Genomic DNA, 26448 nt, shown 5'->3' with positions numbered 1-26448 from the left:
TAATGAAGTAACATGTCACCCAGTGCAATGGTAATAAAATAAAAAAATAGAATAACACCAGATAGTTTCCTTTAACTCAGAGGTCACTTACCAGCAGTAAGACAAAGCATTAGCTGTTTGTCAACACCTGACTGAATTCATATCTGACACCAGAGACTGCTTTTAAACAGAGGCAGGGGTTACCGTCTCCCCACATGCAACCATCCCTTATCTCATGACTGAGGTTCCGTATTCAGGTCACTTGATGAGAAATGAGCCATCTCCATGGCAACTAGTGGACTCCAGCCATTGACTGGTGTTAATACTCCAGAAAAAGTTAGTAAATAGAACTTGTGTTAAGACTTTTTCATTGTTTTTAATCCAACTACTGTTTCCAAAGTCAATAATATATATTATATATACGTACATATATGTGACATAATCATGTTAAAGTATGTTCTGTTCATTCAACAATTGCAACCTGTAGTTAGGTCATGAAAGTTTTTTGTGTCCTGTTCAAACACTTCATTCCCTTTACAGAAACCAATCTTCTGGTACATAGAAACCAATGCCTTCTACACATGGGAATAAGCAGTGGAGGACCTGGGCTGGCAGCATGGTTGGAACTTATACTTCTGTATTAATGATGAATGAGTGTTACATAACCAGCTGAGCTGAAAACAAGAGCAAACCAAACAGACCCCACCATCAGCCACCTACGAGCACATTACAAGGAGATTGTCAGTAATGATTGAAATATCTTTTTCTTCTGTCTTTACATTTGCACCTTACGCTGCACTGCTCTTCTGAACATGTTTACAGGTTCATTCATTTGACCTGTTAACCATACTCTGTGGATAGAGAGTGACATGAACTGGGCCCAGCAGTAGATTGTTTTAGATGGGAAGCTGTCAATACTAACAGCTGGCATTGAATGTCTGGTCAGATTTGTAGTATTGTTATCCCAATCTGATCCAGAATCTGTGGGATGATCCAGAACAAGTCAGATCCATGGAGGCCCCCACAGGACCCAAAGGATCTGCTGCCAATGTCCCGGTGCCAGACACTACAGGAGACCTTCAGAGATCCCATGTCCAAGCCCCAACAGGTCAGAGCTGTTTTGCCAGTATGAGGGGGACCTAGGCAATATTAGGCAGGTCCCACAGGTACTGAATCAGATTGGGATCTGGGGAGTTTGGAGCCCAGGTCAGCTTTGGTTCTTTGTTGTGTTCCTGGAGACATTTCTGAGCAGTTTTTGTGCTGTGGTGGGAGCATTATCCTGCGGGGGGAGGCCCCTGACATTGGGGAGTGTTGCTGCCATTGGAGGGGTGTGTGCTTGGTTTGTTACAATATGTAGGTGGGTGGTACGTGACAAAGTCCACCAGTGGTCATAATGTTATGGCTTATCAGTGTAGATTGTATATAAAAGATGGATGGAGCCATAGTGATATCACCCATTGGTTTGTTGGCCATTGCTCTAAAGCCTCGAGTTTGGCTTCTCATGACACAGTCTATGATAGGAGTGTACCAGCAGGAGGCATACCAGACCATCTGTCAACCTTAACGTGGATTGGTCAATTGGTCATGGTTTGGTTAGGTTTAGGTTTGGTTAATATAAGTATCTCTTTAAAGTTAGAGGACTGTCATTGTCATGGTTACAATACAGTTAAGGTCATGGAATGGTCAGTGAAAGCAAAATGAAAATGAACAGAACAGCTGTCTCCTGTGTAAAGGTTCTGTGTTTGGTCAGCCCATCCATCCACCCCATCCTCCTCCCAACACACACTCTGTCACTCTGTACACTGTGTCACCTAACTTCCTCTTTTGCTTCCATCATAAGAAACTATGTGAGCTAGAGGTCGCCTAACATTAAAAAGGAACTATTTCCATTCATTTTTCTTTCTTTTTTTTATAGGAGAGCAGTCTCCATTTAACTTGTTTTCCCCTTTTTGTAAATAGAGCTGCAACTAATGACTATTTAATTATGAATTCATCTGTTAACTATTTTCCTTAATAATTAAACCATAATGTCGAAGAATTTAAGGGGACAACTTCAGATTGGTTGTTGTTGTGTGCATGTGTGTGAGTGAGGAGAGAGAGAGAGAGAGAGAGAGAGAGGAGAGAGAGAGGTGGGCGGGCACTGGATCAGCTCCATCCCACCTCGGAAATACCAACCAGGTGCTGCAGCTCCTTCCTCCCCCTGCTCTCCACTCATCTCTCCGGACGTTTATCTCAGAGCTCCATCGCTTCCATCGGGAAGAAACCCGCAGAGTAAACACCGGCGATGCCCGCGGCCGCTAACTGAAACCCCTCCCGTTCTCACCCCGAGTGCCCGGCCTGCATGGTCCCCGGTCGGCCGCCCGGACAATAGACAGCCCGCCTGCCCGCTGCAGCAACGTCTCCTCTTGCAGCCGGTGGTGGTGGTGGTGGGGGGGAAGCTTTTCTGAGTGTTCCTGCCCAGGGTCCCTGCAGCACCGTCCGCGGCTCCAGATGGCTGGACACGAATGGGAAGACTGGTTCGAGCGGGAGGAATTTATCGGGCAGATCAGCGACATCCGAGTGCAGAATCTGCAAGGTAGGAGCATCCCGACGAGTTGTGGTGATATTACTGCTGTTTAATAAGACGGTGAGCTGCGGGAGCTCACCGTGGCCTGGCCGGCCACGCATGCACAACTTCACTGCAAAGTGTGTGTGTGCAAACTGTGTGTGAGAGTGACTTTCGGAATGGTTTTCGGGTTTTGGGAACTTTTGATTATGTTTCGTTGCTTTTCAGCGCGCGCAGCAGCCAACAGAGGCTCAGAGAGGTCCGCATTTCACCACAGAGCCTCATATCGCAGTCTGTACTCGGGGGGTAATTCATGAAGTGCTCATTGTGTATAAAGAACGGAGACTGTAAACAGCGAGTTTGGTCCCTGGAAGAAACTCTCTGCTGTGCTCTTTAAAAATAGGAGCTCAGGGTTCATTTGACTGTGCACGAGACATTCCAGTTAGAGCTAAAATATATAATCAATTAACTGATGAGTGGACTGATAGAAAAATCATGATCAACTGTTTTGATTACCGATGAATCATTTAACTTTAAGACACTCTCTGATCCCACCCTCTACAATATTATATCTGATCCTTTAAAGGCATTATTCAGAACACTCCCAGTATAGTCTTCACTTAGTATATTTGCAGCAAAATTTAAGTATCATTGTCATTACATACATTCATTTGGCATATGATTTTGTTCCTCGAGTTAACTGGTCAGTCATCTGAAGTTAGAAAGTAAGCTCTTCTCTTTTTAGCTCTCCTTTAAAAAAAAAAAAAAAAAAAAAAAAAACATTTGCTATATGATTAATTCTGTCACTTTTCATGTGGACACATGAATGCCCTCCAAGGAGAGAGTGTTGAAAATGTGTGGGGTTTATCTCTGTATTTAAATGATTACGTTGGCTCCCACCTCTCCTCCACAACAGCCAGCGTGTCACTGTGGTGTGGTGGCATCAGGTGTGGACGTTTGGAGGAGCTGTCAACACTTCCAATTCAGTACAGTCAGACGATCATGTCGTATGTCCAGACTAGAAGTAGAATGAAAATCTGTCACCATTACTTCATTTGTCCACCAGAGAGCATTGACAAGTAGATTTATTTCATCTGTTAATATTTTGCTCTGTATGAGCCTTGGCCACAGTTTCAAAGACAAAAACAAATCTAAAGGATCTGTATCAGGATTGACTTTTAACCTAAAAACCCTCTTGCCGATTAATTATTATCAGAGTTTTTAAAAACTCTTGAATATAGATGCGCTGGCCCCCACAGGTCGTGGATTTAGCTGTATTTGCAAAAAGCACTTAAAGGAACACTTTTACATTTCTCTTCCATAAAGTTCATGAGAGACAGTTAACATACGAACGGTCCAAATCTAAGCAGCAGAGACCAAGATATTCCGATTTTCTAGTATGGGTGAGATTTCAGAAACACTGGACATAATGCATCCAGTAATATTCTTTGTTTTGACTTGTTTCAACCTAAACATTGTATTTGTGAATGTTGAATATTGGTGGCAGAACACTAATACTGACTCAGTATCAGTTTTGGCTTTTAAGTATCCATATGTGTGCATAGATTTATTCTGCAGCTCTTGTTTGATTGGATTCTATCCAAAAGGGAACCCAGCTTTTAAGAATAACTTGTGACAGTGTTAAAGGTGAAATTAACCACTGTACCACTCTCTGCAACACCAAAACCTCATGCTCACTGTTGATGTTGATGAGATCAGTGAAATATTTTCACTTAAATTTCACTGTACCCACTGGAGATTTCTGCAACGATGAGGTTCATTTTTGATCTTCACTAAAATTTGGAACCACAAATTTGTGTAAAATAATCTTCTAAAGGTTTACTGGCTCTCTTATTTGTGAGCCTGTGATATATTCTGACTGACTTTTTCAGTTCTCTACTCAGATCACATAATTTGGGAAAAAAAATCTGCAATGTAAAGTTTTTTTATTGTTGGCAGTTAAAAGTTTAATTGTTTTTTGGTATTATTTATCAATATATGCACCAGAAATAGTTAAAGTTAGAGGACAGCATGCATCCACCCAACCACCCATCCACCCATCCACTCATCCATCCATCCATCCATCCATCCATCTATCCATCATCCATCCATCCATCCACCCATCCACTCATCCATCCATCCATCCATCCATTCATCCATCTATCCATCATCCATCCATCCATCCATCCATCCACCCATCCATCCATCCCCATCCACTCATCCATCCATCATCCATCCATTCATCCATCCATCCATCCATCCATCCATCCATTTGTGCTGCTTATTTGGAGTTTGGTTGCAGCGGCAGCAGCTTAAGGAAAATAGTCCAGATGCCCCTCTCTGCAGCAACATTTTCCAGCTCCTCCTGGGGAGATTTTAAGGTGTTCCCAGGTCAGATGAGATATATAGTCTCTCCAGCATGTTCTGGGTTTACCCTGGGCCTCCTACCAGTTGGATATGCTCTAAGAACCTCCAATGGAAGATGCCCAGGGAAGCATCTAATCAGATGCCTGATCCACCTTAACTCCTTGTGACATGAAGGAGCTGCAGTTCTACTCCGAGCTCCCTCCCTCCCAAGAAGAGCACTATAGTTAAAAGCAAGTATTTTCATATGCATGTATAGACCATGCTTGAACACAACCATACAGGCTAATATTGACATAATTAGCTACATGTTTAAGATATAACACAGAACATCCCAGTGTACCACTAACATGGCCTGTAATTGCTCTGGCGTTCCTGCATGTTGACAGATCTCAGCTCTGCTTTTTGAACTGGAGTGAACCTCTAAATCATGTGGGAATATCCAATATGTTGTAAGTGTTGCCAGTTTGCCAAACAGGGCTTTACAAAGATTAGAGGAGCAGACTAACAACAATTGCTCTTTAAAGTGGAAGTAATTGATTTAATGAGTGTGGTGAGAAAGAAAGCTTTGTTCCACCCTAACCCACTTCATCCCAAAGCCTGCAACAGGCAGAGCAGACATATCCTGATGCATTCAAACCATCACTTCATATTATAGGTGGCAGAGAATACTAGAGGAAGTGTTAAAGATTACTTCAGGACACAGCACGCACTTTATCGGTTACATCACGATACAGTTTTTCAGCGTCACGATGCCATATCGGCGTATCCCGATGTCACGGTGCATTGTTACACCCCTAGTTTAATGTCTCCATGTGCTCTAAATTAAGACATAGAAATAAATATAAACAACTGAATAATAAAAATAAATAAATAAGATTTTTTTAAAAAGGGAGCCAGGGAGTCTTGAAACAGTGGAACACAATCCCAACATTCTTTCTAGCAGTGGGACTCAAACATTGTTGGAGCTCATGCACAGTTGCACAAGTTCCCACAATGTGTTGCACTTGTTAGTTGTTTTACTTTGACCTTCTGTCCAGTTCATCTCAAACCAGCTCGTTTGGAGAGCGTGGAGAAGAGACTGTGCTGCCCGTTTCAGTCAGTCATCTACTTCTTTTCTTCTATGGTAGTTCTGTCATGGACTGGACCTATGCTTTGAGTCATTATCCTGCTGTAGGATGAAGCCCTGACCAAACAGCCTGTCTTCCTTTGTTGCTGCATTTTTCTCTCCATTCTGATATCAATATACAGACTATTTTCTGCTGTACAGTGTGTGATGCATCAGAGGGAGTAGCAGTGTTCCGACACTGCCTTTGCTCAGACAGAGGGTTGTAGGAATTATTTGCATTACAATTCAAGGCTTCATTTGCTTCCACTGCTGCAGAGAAGCTCTTTGTTGTTAACACATCACACTTCATCCAAGAAAATGTAATAATGCTGAAATGTATGTTTTTCAGATTTGGCTACGTAAGCTGTTTTTTACTGTGCTTAAACTGTTCTGAACTTCAATATAAACTGGAAAAATAGGGGTGTTCTAAAACAGAATGTATGTGTGTGTAACCATTCAGGAAATATGTCAGAAGTTTTAATAGTTTTGGGTTTTAGAGAGGAAAACCAGAATGTCTTCAGTTTAAAGATTCATTCTGCTACTTTATCAGTTTCAGGTGATACCACTTTTACATGCTCATATGAATGTTCACCAGCAGGAAATTGTACAATTGAGGTCGTTGTGGGTCACTTTGCAGCCAGAGTACTTGGAAGTATCACATGTTTGTACAGGACACATTGGATTGGACAAAGGCAATGTGAGCTACAATGTGTGAAGCCCCCAAGAATGTGCTAATCATGCTCTATCAGCCTCAAATCCTGTCCTGTCCTCTGCTGGAGTACGTACACTAATGAGTAGGCTGCAGATTCTCCGCACATGTTGGCTGCATGAGGGTTTTCAGCTCTGAGCGTTTCTTCTTTCACTAAACTGAGCTTTTCCTGTGAACTTGGACTTTTCCCAGCCGCTTGAAAAGATTCAGAAGTTTAGTGCTTTTGTCCACATTCTCTGCAACACACAGATGAGCCCAAGCCATCGGATGAGTGGCTGTGTTTCTCTGCATGAAAGCTGGAAGAGCAGCTAGTGCTTTAAAACAATGGCCTGGAGGCTGTTACATAACACACGATGAGACGAGGAGAGAGGGAAAGCAGTTCCCTCCGCATTACAGTGCTGGAGTCCCTGAACATTCCCACATCCCACACAGCTCACCCGCTCTCTCTCTGTTGCTCTCTCTCACACACACACACACACACACACACACAACCACACACAACCACACAACCACATGCTGCCACCCACCTCTTTGGGATGCAGGTTTCTCTCTGAGTGTAGTTCACATCTCTGGTGTGAGCTCAAGCACAGTGCTGGATTGATCATGTGTATTATTTTCAGATTAAGGCTCTGATGGCATCATCAGAATAATGTCAGCATGGGCTTTGAGACTCCAAACAGAAATTCTGCATTACAAAGGAGGGACAGAGTTTGAGAGATGTGGACTTTTACCAAGGAAGAAATAGTCTAAAGAAAGATGCTGTCATGTTGCATCATGGAAGATGTTAGGTCCAGCATTTTTTAAGCTTGCCCCATAATATGTATGAAAAAAAATCAGGCTATCTATCTATCTATCTACCTATCTATCTATCTGTCTATCTATCTATCTATCTATCTATCTATCTATCTATCTATCTGTCTATCTATCTATCTGTCTATCTATCTGTCTATCTATCTATCTGTCTATCTATCTGTCTATCTATCTATCTGTCTATCTATCTGTCTATCTGTCTATCTATCTATCTATCTATCTATCTATCTATCTATCTATCTATCTATCTATCTGTCTATCTATCTATCTATCTATCTATCTGTCTATCTATCTGTCTATCTGTCTATCTATCTATTGTCTGTCTGTCTGTCTATCTATCTATCTATCTATTGTCTGTCTGTCTATCTAGTCTGTCTGTCTGTCTATCTATCTATCTATCTGTCTATCTATCTATCTATCTATCTTTTTTTTTTTTTTTTTTTTTTTTTTTTTTTTTTTCTATCTATCTATCTATCTGTCTATCTATCTATCTATCTATCTATCTATCTATCTATCTATCTATCTATCTATCTGTCTGTCTGTCTGTCTGTCTGTCTATCTATCTGTCTATCTGTCTGTCTATCTATCTATCTGTCTATCTATCTATCTGTCTGTCTGTCTGTCTGTCTGTCTGCCTGCCTGTCTGTCTGTCTACAGGACTTGATTGTGTTTTGGCTGTTACTAAGCTACAGCTTCGCCCACTTGTTTGAGGAATAAAGTAGCGTTTGACCCAAGGCTGACAAAGTCAGTGCCAACACAAAGTTTCTTTTTAAAGAATGTTCTGCCTCCAGTACGGGGCAAAGCTCTTCTAATCTTTGGAATGTAGTGCCAGGTGGTCATTTCGATAACAGTATGGATCATAGTGTGCTGCTGTCCTGTACTTGACCCTTTGCTTCAAATGCTTCTAGTGAACAAGTGTACATAATCTATGGGATTTTCCTGGTCAGAATCTTCCTGCTGTCTCCTTCTTTGATCTGTCTTCTTATTTTCAGCCATTGTATGAAACCGATGATCCAAAGGCAGGTGTTTTTGTAAAAGTACACATAATATAAGGCAGAGGCATTACTTATTGTTAACTATAAGGGTTTCAGTGCATTATTTTGGTTACACAATGACCACTTGCCATCAATACAAAGGTACTGTTCATTCATATTTTGGGGCAGCATGCTTGCTAAATGTGACCTGTCTGTCACTTTTTGTACATTTTATTGTGCAGTAAATTTAATTGGGAATGAATAAAATTGCATTTTAGTGAAAATATGTTTTTCGACATTTTGCAGATTTATTTAAAAAAAAAAACCCAAATCTCTCATTTGCAGAAGCATTCAAGCAAGAAGCATTCACAGATGTGTCTGGGCTTTGGCTGGATCACTCAGGAACAGTCAGAGACTTGTCCTGAATAGGGCTGGACGATAAAACGATCTCGATCTGGGATCGTAATAAAATTTATGTCAATTGTGATGATAAGCTCAGGGCATTTTTATTTGTTTTGGGCATTTTATTCTAACAACCTATTACATGGCAGCATTACAAAGGCACATGACAACGGCCAGTCAGGCAGTAGTTTTTGGCTGCACGTCAAAGTACACGCCCATTTCCTGTCACAAAGCATTGTTGGACCAACAGTAAAGAAAGCTGTGGACAAGTAAGAAAGATGAGTGGAACTGTCAAGGCACAAAAGTCAGAGTAAAGAACTCCCATTATCCTCTGAACAGAAAACTGTTGACAAAAAAGGTTAGACCATGCCGATTATATGGAAGTGGTTTGGTTACCTTAAAAGCAACGGTCGCAAAACATGTCACTGGTCAGTAACAACAAAGATGGAAACACAACTAATCTTTTCAGTCAGCTGAAAAGGTGTCATCCAGCGACAGCACAGATGAAGGTTTGGATGAAGGTTTGGCTGTTTTTTTTTTTTTTTTTTTATCCACACCACAAGTCCTAGCAGGGCTAACAGGGCTGTACCAAAACTAAAATTTCGTCTTTTTCGGCCATTGCCCCATATGAAAAGCAATGGAAAGGAAGCGTGGATATAACAATCTAATTTGCACCACTACAAAGAAGGCCCTGTCAAAGGAATCTGTGATCATAATTGTCACAGGTTTTTGTTTTATTTACATTTTTGAATAAGCTCCCACACAAGTAAATTTTTAATGTTTAGTTAAGGCAGATAAAACGTGCATAGTAAATTGTTATTCTATTTTGATTAATAAGTTTAACTAATGAGCCTACTGGTTTCTTCAGGCTTCAGTCATTATAAGGGAAGTCTTCAAACTCACAGATTATATATTGTGATAAATATTGATGACAATCAATTTAGAAAAAAATTATGATCATATTTTTTGCCTTATCGCCCAGCCTTAGTCCTGTAGCCACCCCAGGGTTGTCTTGGCTGTATGCTTCAGGTCATTGTTGTGCTGAAAGTTGAACCATCGACCCAGTCTCAGGTCATGTTCACTCTGGAGAAGGTTTTCGTCAGCGACCTCTCTGTATTTGGCTGCATTCATTCTTCCTTCAGTTCTGACCAGTCTACCTGTCCCTGCTGCTGCAGAAGCCCATGCTTCTGAAACTGACACTACATAAAGGTGTGTGCAGTCACCATCTGTCAGTGTGTACGTGTCCAGTCCTGTGCAGTGGTGCAGTTGCGTATCTATTCTGAGAGGCAGAATGTGTAAAGGATTTCCCATAAACCACTGAGCTGAACGGCAAACTTCAGCGTGTCAAGAAAAGTTCAGACAAGCCAAACAAACAGGCTTCTCCCACTGTGCCTCTGTTGTCTCTCCACTGTCTGAGTGAGACTGTCTGCAAACAGCAGTGACAGCGTAGCCTCTGCTGCTCTCATGGGACTTGAACGTGCGCCCAGTCCCCCCCCTACATACCAGGAGCAGGGTGGACAGCACAGAGCCTTCAGTCTTCACAAACTTGCTGCTATGAGTTTTCTAGAGGTCAGAGGGGGTGGGACAACAAAGGTCCCTTCTATTTCGTTTATCCTCTCATTCTCTCTGAATTTCCTCTTCCATACTGTCAGTTGTTCCTGTGGCAGAGCTTTTAAACTGCCTTTAAACTGTTTCAGATGTCTGTTTGTCACAGCAAATAAGCTCTCTCTGTACAAACCCTCCGGCTGATATTTACTGAGTAGCAGCAGAATAAAGAGGCAGCACATGTTACAGGCCATGACAGTCGACTGGAAGACCTACATTATACTGCAAATGAAATTGCATTTTTCATACTCTCAGACCGCCAGCGATTATAGAGCTGCAGGTTGGACCTAGAGCACACACTGCAAATCTATGACCAGTGCTATATTCACAGAACGTCCTTATTATAAAGAATCTCCTCTCTGACCCACTCACACTCCTAAGTTTTGTCATTCACAAAGCAATTCAGTGCTCGAACTGCATTCTCAGAGAGGACACTCAGACCTGCTCACAATTAGTATGTACTGCAAACAATGTGCCTCAGAATAAATAAATAAATTAGCAGCCCACCAGGTTATACTCATGATATAATACTAAAATAACCTGTTTAAAATCATGATTAGGTAACATACTGATTATATCATGACTTAGAAATATCCTACCACCTTCACCAAAAAGTGTGTTGTCATTTCTTATGTAGGCTTAAAAGAATACACTTCTACAAAGTTGGTTACCTCTGCAGTAGAATTCAGGTGGTTTTATGCAAAGTGCTGCAGCAGTGTACACGCAGGTTTTTTCAGTTTCAGACTTTGCATATAATATTCATTTGCTTAGACAAAGTAGCTGTAGCTTCTCTCTGGTTCTGTTTTTTGTGAGACAGAAGTCTGTCGTCCTCTGCTCCAGCTACTGTATGAGCAGAGGACTGCCTCCACAGGTTGAGAATGGTCAAAACAACAGAGGCGCTCAGTCGACTCATTTAATAACATCAAGTAGTTGAAAAATACTTATAACTACAGTTTTAAATTCATTTTGCTATAAGCTACAGTATAATCCTGAACAGTTTTATCAAGAGCTTGTTTCCCTTGATTTCTGTTTCCTGTGAGTCTGTCTTTCTGTGCATTATATCCTTTCATGTTCATCACTCACTCTTAACAACACACTTTAAGCCACCAACTAACTCACCTATTCAACCACTTTCTCATTCCCTCTTTCCCACAGACCTGGCAGACTCGGATTCAGACACTCATTGATGCCTGAGGATGAATTCTAATGATGCCGATGATCCTCTGATTTAAATCCATACATTACTTTGCTTTATGACCAATATCTGCAAACAATGAATTGCCATGCTCTACTTTATGGTCAATGCTAATTAGCAATGTTAACTTGCTATTACACTAAACTAAGACAGTGATCAGTGTTAGATATACTTAATGCTGATCAACTTGGTAAAATAATTTTCTGCTGGGCAACTCTGGGTCCCACATTTATCTGGATGTTACTGACAGGTACCATCAACCTAAACATTGTTGTAGACCAAGCACACCCCCCACCCCCCCCCCATTGGCAACAGCACTCCCCAATGGCAGGAGCCTCCCCCAGTAGGTAGTAGTGCACCCACCATATAAACTGCTCAGAAATGTCTTGAGGGACACTACAACAGCCTAAGGTGTTTACCTGGCCTCCAGACTCCCCAGATCCCAATCTGATCCAGTATCTGTGGGACCTGTCTGACATTGTATAGGTCCCCCTTGTGCTGCCAAAACAGCTCTGACCTGTTGGGGTATGGACACAGGACCTCTGACGGTGTCCTGTGGTGTCTGGGACTGGGATAGTGGTGGTGGGTCTTTTGGGTCCTGTGAGTTGGGTGAGGGATGAGGCCTCCCAACATCTGGCTTCTTCTGGTACATCCCACAGATGCTGGATGACACTCCCAACAGTTTAAAACTTACTCAATACAGTTAACTCTGTTATATGTGCTACAGTGCTGACCTGTGTGTCTAATACTGGCCTTCACCTAATCTGTTAATTTATTGACATAATTATAGCCTGGGGTCTTCTTCACCTTAAGCTGAGGAGCACCAGGTATGCGACAGAGAGCCTGAAGCAGTTGTGACACTTAGGTTAGAAGCTATGTTAAAAGCTGCAGTAGTTCAGTGAGGTAATGCACAGGTGAGCTGTTTGCCCAGTTTGCAGACCCAATTATCTCTTTCCAGGAAGATTTACATTTTCATGATTCATTACTACTTCATTTATTATGTTTTTATTTCATGTAATTACACTTACCAATCAATGAATAATGCTATAATGCTATTATTGGTAGCTAATAATAATTGAATTTAACAACAGTAAGTAAAGTAGGTGCAGAGCACTTTTTGCTCTGGGAGAAATGCGGTCTGTTGTGCTGCTCTCTGTATGTACACTTATGCACAAATTAACCAAAACGTCTGCACAGATTAATCAAAATGTGTGCACAAATTGTATCTTGTGTGCACAAAATAGCATATCGAGTGCTTAATGTTGTAAAACAAGGCCTCTGCTTTTATATATCCTGCCTGGCCAAAAAATGTCACCACCTGGATTTAATTAAGCAAATAAGCAAGAGCCTTCCATTGGATAATTACTGCACTGATTAATATGTTTCAGCTGACAAGAAGTTATTTAACCCTATCTGATGCAGTGAGGAACTTCTCATTTCCTAAACAACCATGTCGGAGGACATATCCCATGGTCATGGAGAAGATATTACTCTGTTTCAAAAATCTTGAAGGATCAACAAATCAACAGTAGAACTCGTGGCTATGTGTAATAGTGATAGGTAAGAGCATCTCCACACGCACAAAGCAAAGAGAACTCAAGGGATTGGGACTAAACAGCTGTGTAGCCTTAGGAAAACCACTTATTAATGAAGCTAATCAGAAAAAAGGTTTCAGTTTGCTAGGGACCATAAAGATTGGACTCTGCAGCAATGGAAAAAAGTTAGGTTGTCTTATGAGTCCAGATTTACATCACTTAGGATGAAGTGATGCACTCATCATACCCAGTGCCTACCATACAAGCCTGTTTGGGCAGTGTTATGTTATTTTCATTGGCCCAATGAAAGTGCAGACCTTAACCCCATTGAGAATCTTTGAGATATGCTGAAGACTTTACACAGCGCTCAGACTCTCCAATTATCAATAGAAAATCTTTGTGAAAAATTAATGCAACTCTGTACAGAAATACAATGTTGTGACGTTGCATTAGCTTATCGAAATGATGCCATGGCGAATGCTTGCCACAATCAGAGCTAAGGAGGTCCAACAAAATATTAGTGTGTGACAATTTTTTTTTTTTTTTTTTTTTTGGCCGGGCAGTGTATATTCTCTCTATAACCACTCCAGGGCTCCACAGTATTCTGATTTTACAGCCCACCTCGACTCACAGTGAGTGATGAAGTGAAACTGAAGCGTGAGATGCAAACTCAGTTTCTCAGTGTAGGTGTGCTGAAGTGTGGGCTGACAGGCCACGTGAGGAACAGACAGATGATGAATAATCACCTGGTGTCTGTGTAGGAGGTGATGAGAGATCAGTTGTGTCACTCAGCTGGAGGGGACTATGCTACAGAGATTCTGTTGAAGCTGTCCTTATCATAAGTATTCTCTTCCCTTCTGACTAACATGATCTTCACTTCAACTAGAAACACTGAGATATGGTTTCTCTCTGTCCTGACTGGATGTCTGAATGCCTAATTTTAATGTGCACTAACACACTCATGAAAGCGTTGTGTTGATAAGATGTACACAAAAAACAGGAGGCCATTTTAGCATTCTACGGGTAAATTCCCTCTAAAATAATGCAGGGAGCAGATCTGCAACAGCTGCAAGCTCTTACCGTCTTCCACCTGAGTTCCACAGTGGCTGTATTTCATATGTCACAGTGGTAATTGAATGCAGAGGACAGTACTGTACTGAGGACACTGTATATCAGACATACACAGACTACACACCTAAACTAACAGGTTAGTTATAGAGTTGGTGTCAGTTCTTCACATTCAGTGCTGACCTCCTGTTTCATCAGAAATGGAGTAAAATTTGCATTTTTCTGTCATATGTAAGCTGTAACATCCATTAACACCTATGTTTGACTACACACATTTCATGCTAAAAGTCAGGTCATATGAATTGGAATGTTTTTGTCTGTTGTTGCCCAAGTGTTTAAGTGGATTCAGACATAAATTCCTGTTACCCAGTGCAGCTTTAACTCATACTCACTGTCTTTACCAAGCAATTACCTGTAAACCCACTGCATGGTAAGTACTCAGAAAGAAGTCTGAGAAGTGCTCTTTTTATGAAGCCATGCCCCCCCCCCCCCCCCCCCCCCCCTGTAAAAATACCTCGGCCCTTTTTAAAAGGTCAGTGGTTATATTGTGAGATAAACCTCCACCAGTGGGTGACGTAAACCTGGGTTCACTTTGTCTCCAGCCTGTAATTGGTCTGGAAGCCTGGGTTTTTATGAAATGTGCTGTTGGGCCAGAGATATGGTCCGGCACTAACACGCACTCTGAAGCAGAGCCTGCTTTCAAAGTGTTAACAGCAATGATGACAGAGAACCGTGCGCCTCACCATGCTGTGTTTCTAAGAGACGAGCTCTCAGGTTGACCTGTGGCTCCTGGGGGTGTTCACTAAGCGCTACAGAAAAACACACACCCACCAGGGATTGCTTTTCAATTTTCCAGTGATTCAACCTGAGCTGCTGTAGCTCTCACTTTGCTTTCCCCTTGCAGTCACAAAATGTTTTATGGCATTATTGCCTATGTGAACACAGAATGCTTTTTTACCTTTAAACACCTGGTGAAAACCTATTTATTTCTTTATCCAAATCCAACCTCCTTTTTGAACTCATTGTTTCAGTTTTTGGTTACAGAGCTCAAGTAGGGTGTTGTGTGAGCTTATCAGTTAAATCGTACCCAGAAGCCTGCTTTGAGAAGCTGCTGGTTTGTATAATCTGCTGGAATGTGGAAGATGTTTGATACGAGATGACATCAGCCAGTGTGTACTGTGCTGGGTTCTCAGCTCAGTTAGTTCAGCAATTCAGACAGGAGCTCTCTCAAAGGCAATCTATCTGATATGATGTGAGGGATCATACCCCATTATGACTTTGTGTTGTCTTTTAAGTATGCCACGTGTGCAGTCAGATAGAATTAATCGAGGTTATGTCTTCCTTTTGAGGATACGATCACATACGATCACAAGTTTATTTTATTTGCTTTCAACTAGGGCTTCAACAAGGCCAAAAAGTTAAATCTCTATTTTTTTTTAGCGTTATGGATGACTCCATGAACTCATGACGAGTCTTCATTAAAACTATATGCCATATATTATATATATTATATTAACACAGGACAACAATAACGACAATAACCTGGAAAATTAGGTAGCTTAGGTGTGCTGCTTTTTACTTGTGGTTTTAAGAACTAGCATCATAATCTCCAAGAGACGCAAATTGCTGCCATTCCACTGCATGCTTTTGTTTCAGGTGCTGGAACTGGTTGGTTTGTGCTGTTGAACTAATTGAACAGTATTTCCTGTAACACAGGATATTCTCTGTAGCTACAATTTACAGATATCCCCTAAATACCTCAGATGCAGACTGTCACAGATGCTAGCCTCTAGTTCCCACTCAGTTGCTGCAGAGCACACACCTCAGCCAGGTGTGCGGCCGAAAATTAGTTTGAAAAGACAGAAATAAGTTTTAATGTCATATTTTCTGAAAGGTGATTACATCTACCTGCTATTCCCTAGTAGAGCTTATATATAGGTAACCCTCTACTTTTTACAGAGCACCGGAGTGGTTTTCCATGTTGGACTTTGCAAAACCAAACCATTCCCATATTACAACTAGGTGGGCGATATAGCCTTAAAATAATATCGTGACATTTCAGGGTTATTTGTGGTAATAATATTCAGGACAATATGAAAAAAAGAAAAATGCAACCTGTTGCGTAAATTCATTCTACCATTGTCATACAGAGTTCCACTCCCTACTGCTCCAGTGATGCTTGGCTGAGTCATGGTTTGCTTTTTGGCCACACACCACCAGCTATAGCGGCTAAACTCTAGTCTTCATACAACCTTGGAGTTTTGTCATACTTGGATCTGTGGTTTTGCTTCAGGTGGTGAAGCAAACTGGCTGTGTTGCTGTCTTTAGCTGTGGCTTTTTCTTGCAAACCTTGCAGAAAATTGTGGCTTGTTGGAGGTCTGACTTCTAAAGCCAAACCTCTTCCACACAGCAGACGTAGCTCCCCCCTTTTAGGAACCAATTCCTTGTCAGTGGTCGATACGCTGCTCTGGCTCCAGCCATTGTTGTGATGAGAGAAGACTGGATTGTATGTATGTCCCAACACGTCATCATGCTGCTACATCATTGATATCATGATGTGATTTTTTTTTTCTTGTAAAAAGTGGCACCGATGTTATTGTGAGCTATATGGCACAGTCCTAATCATGACCTAATCTTTTTTTGGTATCATTCTCATCCTCAGCAGCTGCAGCTGCCTGCCTGTTGTTGACCAGCAAAGCTCAGATGTGCAGGTTTCTCCAAGGAAACGATGACAGCCTGTTACTGTTACTATCCTTTGAGTGACACAGAGGAGTCTCTAATCACAATTTTGCAATTTGGGCATTTTTGACATTGCTCTAAAACAGAAACCATAATTAATCAACTGAAGTGGTTACATTGCCCAGCTCTACTTTCAGCTATAGATAGTAGAAACTTATAAACATGGGGATGATCAGAAGAGGTTTTGTTTTATTACCAGGATTTGGATTTACCACCAGAATCCAATTTTGCAGTGCAGGAGAGACCCATCTTCACTGACTCTGCTCAGTCAAACAAATTTGCTTTTACACATTAATGTCTTTTTTGTATTGACATTTGTATTTGGAATTTGTATGTTTTCAGCCATAAATGAATTCCCCTCACTTTTAGTCTGAGAAATGGTAACCTCTAATGATGAAAAAACAAACTAATCATCTAATCCTTGAACCTCTGAGTGGGTGTTTCCCACGGCATCTGCTGAGTCACAGCTGAGAGCTGATGTTGCTAGGAGACATGCTGACAGCATACGTGGTGCACTGACTTCTTACTGTACATTATATGAACAAGCCAATTATTCCCCATTATCAGCCATCAGTGATAAAAGCTGTCTGTCCCTTTACAATACATTTTGGTGGACCCACCACATTGTTAAGATTGTGTTCCCCTCAGAAAAGGTAGTTAGTTAGCCTAGTTTGGTAATAGCACAGATTACTACACAATTATTTTCCCTCATGTTATTTCAACACCTAGTGAGTCAGTGGCAACTCATGTACAGTCAGTACTTGGTTTGTTTTGCAATACAAGTCACAAAGAATGTATGGAGTCATGGATTACCAATCAACTACTGTATTTTTAGAGAGAAGCGGAGACATTTAAGTTACTTTGATACAGTCTTAAGTTATTAGAAGCCACTAGTTAGCATAAAACTCTGTCCAGAGACACTTACACAAGGTGCTATCAATAAGTTCCAAGACGTCTGGCATGGTAATGCGCATGCAGCAGATGTTAGCACTTTACTTACTTAACTTACTTAAGTCAGTATTCTGTGTTATGTGGTTTCTGTGACCACTTGCAGGTGTGTGTTTGTTATTTTGCCAGGGGCCTCAGAGTTGAGCTGAAAGCTTTAATCATTGCCCTGCACCTGCCCTACTGGTCTTGTTCCTGCACTCCTTCTTTCCCAATGAATTAAGCTGGTCGCTGTTTTGACACAGTGGAAGATATCCAGTGCAAGTTTCGGAATGGTGGGTGCTTGACTCTTACAGAGCGGGACCTCCAGGAAGCATTCCAAGTGTGGCAGGAGCGCTGGGAGCGGTGTATCGCTGCACAAGGTGACTACTTTGAAGGAGGTGGTGGCTAAATTTAAATCTGGTATAGTTTTTGCTTGTTACAGGCACAGTCTTTTTGTATTCAGGACTTTTTGTATTAAGGTTCATTGTGACCAAGAACATGACGGTCAGTCTATAGCTCCAGAGATTCTGTGTGGAGATTAGAGAAACAACCAGCTCTAAGTATCATGTCTGGTTTCAACCATCTGGCCCCTCTTACCATAAAGCCCACAGTGGTGGAATGTTGCAGTGGTGGTCCTTCTAGAAGTTTCTCCCAACTCCACACAGAACCTTAAATGCAGCAGATGTTTTTTGTATCCTTCTCCAGATCTGTACTTTGAGACAATCCTGTCCTCTGTAGACAGTTCCTTTGACCTTGGTTTTGGCTCTGATATGCATTGTCAGCTGTGAGACATTAGACAGGTGTGTGTGCCTTGCCTTTCCTCTGCTGTAACAGAAGCTTTTACCTAATGTTGACTTCTTAGTTTATTTGTACAAAACCCATTCATCCATTAGTCAAGTCTTGTATTTGCTGATCCTCTAAACAAGTAAGAGTTAACATTTCCGTTTGTCGATTTTGAATTTAGGTATCTATTGTCCTGCTCAAGGACACTAAACAGGCTCTATAATAGACCCCTCGTCCCTGTAAACCCTTTTAAAACAGTGATTGTAGAAAATGAAACACTCCACATTTCAGTGATGTCAGTGTGCTGAGGAGGCAGTGTGTGGTCCAGGGACAGTGACACAAGGACAAGCACTTGCCTCCGGTCGTTGACCTGTGATTACACAAACATGCTGACTACATTACAGGGAGAGATCATGTTAGTGTTGTGCAACCATAATGAGATGATTCAGAGGAAGAAAGATTATAATTCCTCAGTAGTGCTATATCTTAGCTGTAGAAATGTATTTCTCTGGAACTGATATGCAGTGGTCCAGCTTCATTCCTCTTACAGCACGCTGCTCAGGTGTTCAGACTGAAACAGCTCAACACAAGGGTTACATTTATATGGGCATGACAATAATGTAAGATCCAGAAAGTCCAGATTTGACTAATTGAAGGTTAGGACTAATTGAAGGTTTATCAGACCCCAGATTACTGGGCTCTGAGGTGAACAGTAGAAATAGCCTGCTCACCTTACAGCATCATCTACCAGGAATGTGTGCCTGCATACATTGCTTTACATAGCAGCATGTTGCTTTATGATCTTGGCTGTTCTGCATTATGTTGCTGCTGCCATCATGATTCCTTGTGTACATCATGGTCACATTGGGAATGTGTTGCTTTACGTTTACGGGACTGGTGTGTTACGTTACTTTATGATGCAGTGCTTTGCTGTGCATGACATTGCTGTGTGGTGCAGATTGTTGCTTTGTGTTACATTGCATCAGCACAGTGGCCTCACTGAAAAGAATGAAGCACTGTGTTTTTCCATGCAATAGTAATGTCAGTCTGAACATGGCCTTGGAAGGAAATTGTGGGTTTTATACAACGTTGGTCTTTTTCTGTAGTTTAGTTTAACATCATTCATATTCACACAGATTGGAAGCCAGTCCTCATGTGAGATTATATCGATCAGTTAGGTGGTTAAAAAATCTGCATGGAATGTTGGTTTGTTTACAGCTTGTCAGATTTTGTGTAGTGATGTTGTTGTTTCAAGATCTCTGTAATTACTCTGGTGAGTATCCTGTTATAATTACTGATGAAAACTATAGACAATACAATGAAAATGAGACCCATGTTGTAAAGTAAACCAATATCCTCCTTCAGCTCATTTATCACATTTTAATCCAGGAGAATGAATGTGAGTGCAGAAATCCTGTCTCTGTAAAAAGCACAGATCATTGGGACATTTTGGAAGTAATACCTGCTCATTATCCAGGTTTGTGATTTAAGCACAGAAATAACACTTGCAGCAGTCTGTTTGGATATGAAAAGCAAAGGTTTCCAAAACCTTCTCATTCTGTTTTTCAAACTTCCTTTTTGTTTAGTTTTCCCCTCCTGCTCCATGACTTATTAACCCTTTCCAACAGATAAGCTTCATGAGTAACCTCAGCTGCACAGATGGTGATTGGTCCACATCTTGTTTCTCAGTTTTCATTCCATTCAATCATTTGTAGACATTAACCATTAAAATGCTTTCTGTACAACTTTATTATTTTATAGACATTTTTTACAGGTGAACATGATGTTAGTCATGTGACAACATCAGTTATAACACACAAAAATAGATCTGAGGCAAACTATTCCTTTATTTAAAAGTTTTGTGTGTTCATTTTACTGATCATACTATGGAAAAGTGGAAAATTGTGTGTGGCTAGTTTTTTTATTCCTGTGACTGTGAGTAAGAAAGACATGCTGTAAATGAGTGATTAACTATCCAGAGCCACTGAAGCCTTCATTGTTTATCAGTCTTTATCCTCATCCTTGCTCTGTCATTCTACAAAGTGCAGTGTCTTTTGGAGTCAGGCTATGTTATCATACTTTGTAAGACTAATTATCTTCTCTTGAAATGTTATTCAGCTGGTCTGTCTGTCCATTGTACATTTTGGTGCAGAGAGAGGTAACTTGATGACTACTAATCAAATTGCCATGGAAATTGACTTGGATAGTCATTGGGATGATAAGCTGTTCTCACACCAGACATTTGAACTTGTCAAATAGGTGCAACTGATAATGCAAACAGTAGGCTGCATTCCATTCAGGTGACAAGACAGCTGGCCAGTTAGCGTTAGCGGACTGGCCTGGTCACAGTAATGGACAAACATGCTCATCAAACGTGTGCAATGCAGATGATACTTACTGTAGTTACTGTTCCAATTGAAACACCAGCCAGTTGAGCAGTCTGTGACTGAGGCCATCTATGACAAAACACTGAACCCTCTTTCAAAGTCACTTAGATCTTCACCTCTGTCTATCTTGATACATAATCAGTATCAGCTGGGCTGGTATATTTTGATGGAATGCTGTGATAAAGTTAAGTTTCACAATCATTAACAGTTAGCAGCAATCATTTCTACTTCCAAATAATTCTTGTGCTGGTTACGCTCTCTGTTGCAATAAATTCACTTTTACTTTTGCTTTCCCATCATTAAAGGAATACTTGAAAGTTTTATGCCTGACATAACTTCATTTCAGAATGTCAATTCAGTGCCAAATGCATGACATAAAAGGCTAGTGTAATAGACACATTTTTTCATGTCACTTAAAGGACCAGTGTGTAGGATTTAGTGACATCTAGTGGTTAGAATGCAGATTGCAACCAACTGAATACCTGTCCCCTCACCCCTACAAGTGTTATAAATCTTTGTAAAATCATAGATGGACAGATGTTGGATGTTGTTAGATGGAGACATGGCGGCGCAACGTGGCGGACTCTGTGGGAGAAGACCTGCTCCCTATGTTGATACTTTATACATGGCTCAATCTAAGTGAAACACAATGATCATTAATTTTAGGTGATTATGCACTAACAAAAACATGTATATTATATTCCATTTATGCCAACAGATCCCTGTAAATGTTACACACTGGTCCCTTAAAGGTAGTCTCATGGGAGTTTTGACTGAACACATTGGAAATAAAAAGGCTAAAAAAGAATTTGACCTTTTATTTAATGTAAAATAATAATTAAATGATAAAATGCAAATGCAAGTTTTCAGTTGTCAGTTACAGTTATTACACCTTTAATTTAATGTTGTATAATTTTTACTAATCATTTCATGATGAACTGCAAACTTGCATTTGCAGTTATTATTTTCATCACATCTCTACCCAAATCTGAAATGACACAGATCTGCAGCAGTGATACAAAACAGGTAACATGATGATTTAGTGTAAGAGACAAGAGCAAAGAGCCTTTCTGTGAACTCTGCAGTTATGTAATACCTCTGGATGATGCAGCACTGCAGTCTAAAGGGATGCCCCTGTGAGAGCTGTGGGATGAATATTTCAATAAAAGAGCACTCTTTTTATTTTTCATATTCTTACTCTTACCTTGGGCTACATTGAGACAGAAACTTATGAGTCATACTCCCAGTCTGATTCTAATGTACAGTGGCACATAGGACCAAAAAACAACCATTAAAAGAAAGACTTTCTCAGGATAGCGCGGTGTCTTTCATCTCCTGAGTGAATATGGGATTTGCGTAGGTGGTTCCAGAACATCTGCAGGCATTTCTTTATGCTGTTTAATCAGAGGAGAGGAAGTCATCTTCATGGCTCTAACTGGCACCCAGGAAGACAGCGCTCACAGCAAGTTCACTCTCAGCTAAGCACTGTAGCTGAGGGTGAAAGAAAAACACATAAAAAGGGTGTCCTCTACTTCCCAGGTCAGTTTATTCAAACACTGGACTGAAAGCAGAAGTAAAAACCCCTATTATCTTAGAATTCAAGCTGATATGGAGGATATTTTATTGGTTAAAGTATGAAATGAAAATTTGATTGTAGAAGACAATTGTTAAAAATAAGCAACATGTTTAATAAGGTTAACCTAAATCAAACTTATTTAAGGACTTTAATTTGAATTACAAAACATAAAAACATGTTAACAAAAAAGAATGAGAAAGTGATGTGATCAGGGAGCACCAGCTGCCAAGCTGACTCAGCCGATCCTGACCCATCTTGAATCGTTAATAATTTAGTTACTAGATGATGGTCTGAACAGTCTGCTTCCTTATTAAATACATGTTCCAATCCATGCTAGTCACCACTGTGCTTCTTAAAAGACATTCAGCACAACCCTAATTGACACGACTGTTTATTTGAAATCACCTTGTCTAAAACTGCAAAAACATACACGGTGGCTGAAAATCACAGACGTCACTGATGTTAATTCATTTACAGCTAAAATAAAAATGTGTGTTCTCTGTTTGGTTTGGTCCTTGCAGCAGGTGTCTGCATTCATCCGACTTTTTAGATTGTTTGTGCATAAAAAGACACATCACACCACTGTACAACAATCAGTTGGTGTGTTTTGTAGTCCAACAGGGACCAACAGAGTCACTGATTATTTCTTTAGAGAAGACTCACCAATCACGTCACCATGATTCATATCATATCAACATTTTAATCTGACTAGCTTCACAGTTCTGAATTAGGAGCTTCAGTATATTAAGTCAGATGCTGGTTGTGAAGAGCAGGAGGCTACAGCTGCTCACTGAATGTTAAATGCAGCTAATGAATCTTTTTATATATTGGTTTGAGGGAGCAGGTACCAGTAACTGTGTATAATTATTTCCAATAACAAAGAAATGTTTACTATAGGGAGCTGGGGTGACAACATTTTTTAAATCAGGATCCTGTGCCAAAGCAGTTGGAAACCTCTCTCCTACAGTCTTGGGTGGTTGCTCTGACAGACTGCTGGTGTAACATTTACTTGGTGTGTAGTGGTTACCATAGTTGCCATTGTGTTTACCCCTTGTTTGTCTGGCTTTTTGTGTGAATGGTTCTGAGTCTGCCTCTGCACCAGGCAGAGAGGAGGCTCAGGTAACCTCGGCTCAGGCCTCGCACCTGCTCACCTGAACACACAATTGTTAAATATGCCAGATTCTTTGTTTTACTGGGATTGTTTGTCATTGCAAAGGATAGCTTAGAAGAGCTACAGGATAAAATGCATGATTTATAATCAACACTATTTCTGTCAGAAGCACTGTTGTCTCTGATATCCAATTAATTAATGATATCCATTAATCCCTCCTCTGAGGGAATACAAGACAATGAAGTTGTGTGCTTCGGTTGGGAATCACAAAGCAAACTAACGCCTCAGAATCATACAAAAAAAACAACAAACCAACCAAAAAGACAGGTAAAGAATAATATCCCATGTTTGCTAACCAAGCTTAGATAATTTTTACTCCATGTTACGGTTTTCCAGATTTGTTTGGTCTCAAAAAACTTCACACTTGATTTTGAACAACAAGCGGTGTGTGTTAAACCTTGTTGCATGCTGGGAGCCACTTCAGCAAACTGACTTCACTGTAAGAGGAAAAAATGATGTTGCTGGTCTGGATGTACCTGTATCTCAGGAAGTGCCTTGAGTATGTAATTTGAGAAGCTCAGAGCAAATTGTGGATTATGAAACCATAATGTGCATTATGTTCACACACATGCTGGTGTTTATCAGGGAGGTTAAGGTCAGACAAAGGCTGGTTACCACACAGACTGTCCCTCGCCAGTGAAAAACAGTCAGTGGAGGTGTCAGGTGTCATTTTCTATTTAGATCATCCCCACCACCAGTGATGGAAATGATCATTCACTTTGTGTGATTCACATATTAAGGTTATTTGTGAGTAATATGGAGGAGAGGGAGATGGTCTTAATGTTGTAGACCTGGTTACTGGCCTGATAGTTTGTGCTGTGGATTTCCTTGGATGGACACATTAACTAAGCAAAGTGGACTGCAAACTGGCACTACCTATAACCGAGCAGGCTCTGTACTCACCTGTGACCTGCCAAGTACATAATGTTAAACATGTGTCCTGTATCTCTAAATAAAATAGAGCCTACATCCATACAACTTTACAAGCTGTGTTAAAGCTGCTGGTGTTCTGTCTCGACACAACTGCACATTTACTCTTGGCCCAAAACATCAACAGGTCTTCTCCCTGCCAACATTCACACACTGCTGCTAAAAAAAAGGCTTTGCGTAATTTTATTATTCATCAGTGAAAACATATAGAGATTTTCAATTCAACTTCCTCATAGACAGATTTAGTCACGCGTTTTGTTTTGTAGTGTAGACTGGTCAGAAGAATGGGCCCTGTGCCCAGGGCTCCATCTCTCTTCAGAGGAGGTCTTGGCTTGACTCCAGCTATGAGGAGTGGCTTTTGTGAATGAATTAAAAATGGACATCAGTAGCCATGAGAGGGTGGGGAGCACAGTAAATAAATTCCACTCAAGAATCACTCAAGGTCTGGGCAGCCCTGCACACGGACGCTAAAGTCTGTTGTGTTTGAATCTCCAGTGGCTGGAAAAACTTTATTCAGACTCGTCTGAATTGCATATAGCACATTTGACCGAAAGAGTCAGCAGTGCAAGTCGCATTTTGAGTAATGCCAGTGCTTGGACTTTTACAAGGAAGAGGAATGTGTAGATTAATTATTTTTTTGTTAAACTCTAAAATGAATTTCACTGCAGCATACATAATACAGTACATCATAGTTGCTGCTGTTACCTTCTGTGTGTATATCTACATGCTTACATACAAAGCAGCAAAATAACAGAACATACAGAGATGCACCGATCAGCCACAGCATTAAAACCACTGACAGGTGAAGTGAATAACATTCATCATCTCTTTACAATACAAAGTTCTGCTGGGAAATCTTGGAGCCTGACATTCATCTGGATGTTACTTTGATACATGACACCCAATTTAACATTGCTGTAGACCAAGCACACCCCCACCCCATAGCGAACACACTCCCTGACGTCAGGGGCCTCCCCCAGCAGGACGGTGCTCCAACCACACCACAAAAACTGCTCAGAAATGGCTCAAGGAACTCGACAAACCAAAAGGATCTGCTGCCAATGTCCCAGTGCCTGACACCACAGGACACCCTCAGAGGTCCTGTTTCCATGTCCTGATGGGTCAGAGCTGTTTTAGTGACACAAGAGGGACCTATGCAATATTATACAAGTGGTTTTAATGTTGTGGCTGATTGGTTTATTGGTGACTCTACCCTTCATGTTATGTTGATGCTCCCTTTTACAGGCTTTCTGTTTTACTCAAGCAGTGATGATCAGATCAGATTCACTGCAGTAAATACAAGCACCTTATTTGTGTCTTTGCAAAGCTGTCATATTCCATATTAGATCAACAGTGCCCCATTTTGTAGGCAATTATGTGAGTAGTCACTGTGGGGAGATACAGTCAGACTTGTAAAATAAAACTATCCATAACTTTAAAAAATAAAAAAAAGCCCATTATGTAATTTTTCCAGGTATATCATCCAAAGCTGAGCTCTGGTCTCTGTTAGGGAAGTACTGCATGGCGTCTTTGGCAAGCGGTGGCCTCGGTGTGTGTGACGCTTTTATGAAAGATTAGGTCACAGTATCTGGACTCGCTCACATAACTCAGAGTGGATCCTTATGAATGTACTGTATTGTA

The 26448-nt window shown here is 40.9% G+C and overlaps 1 protein-coding gene across 1 annotated transcript in view; it reads left to right on the top strand.

The window, feature by feature from the left end:
* The first annotated feature begins 2100 nt into the window (after positions 1 to 2100).
* clmna (calmin a) overlaps positions 2101 to 26448 on the top strand; it is a 43359-nt gene continuing 19011 nt past the window's right edge. The window contains 1 exon segment of the mRNA XM_051078335.1: positions 2101 to 2554. Within this exon segment, the coding sequence (XP_050934292.1) occupies positions 2470 to 2554 (85 nt within the window). The 5' untranslated portion in view covers positions 2101 to 2469.

Source organism: Lates calcarifer, linkage group LG19 (genome assembly GCF_001640805.2).
Source record: "Lates calcarifer isolate ASB-BC8 linkage group LG19, TLL_Latcal_v3, whole genome shotgun sequence".
Taxonomy (NCBI): Eukaryota; Metazoa; Chordata; class Actinopteri; family Centropomidae; genus Lates; species Lates calcarifer.
The sequence above is the reverse complement of the archived record's forward strand: the minus strand, read 5'-3'. Positions and strand labels throughout refer to the sequence as shown.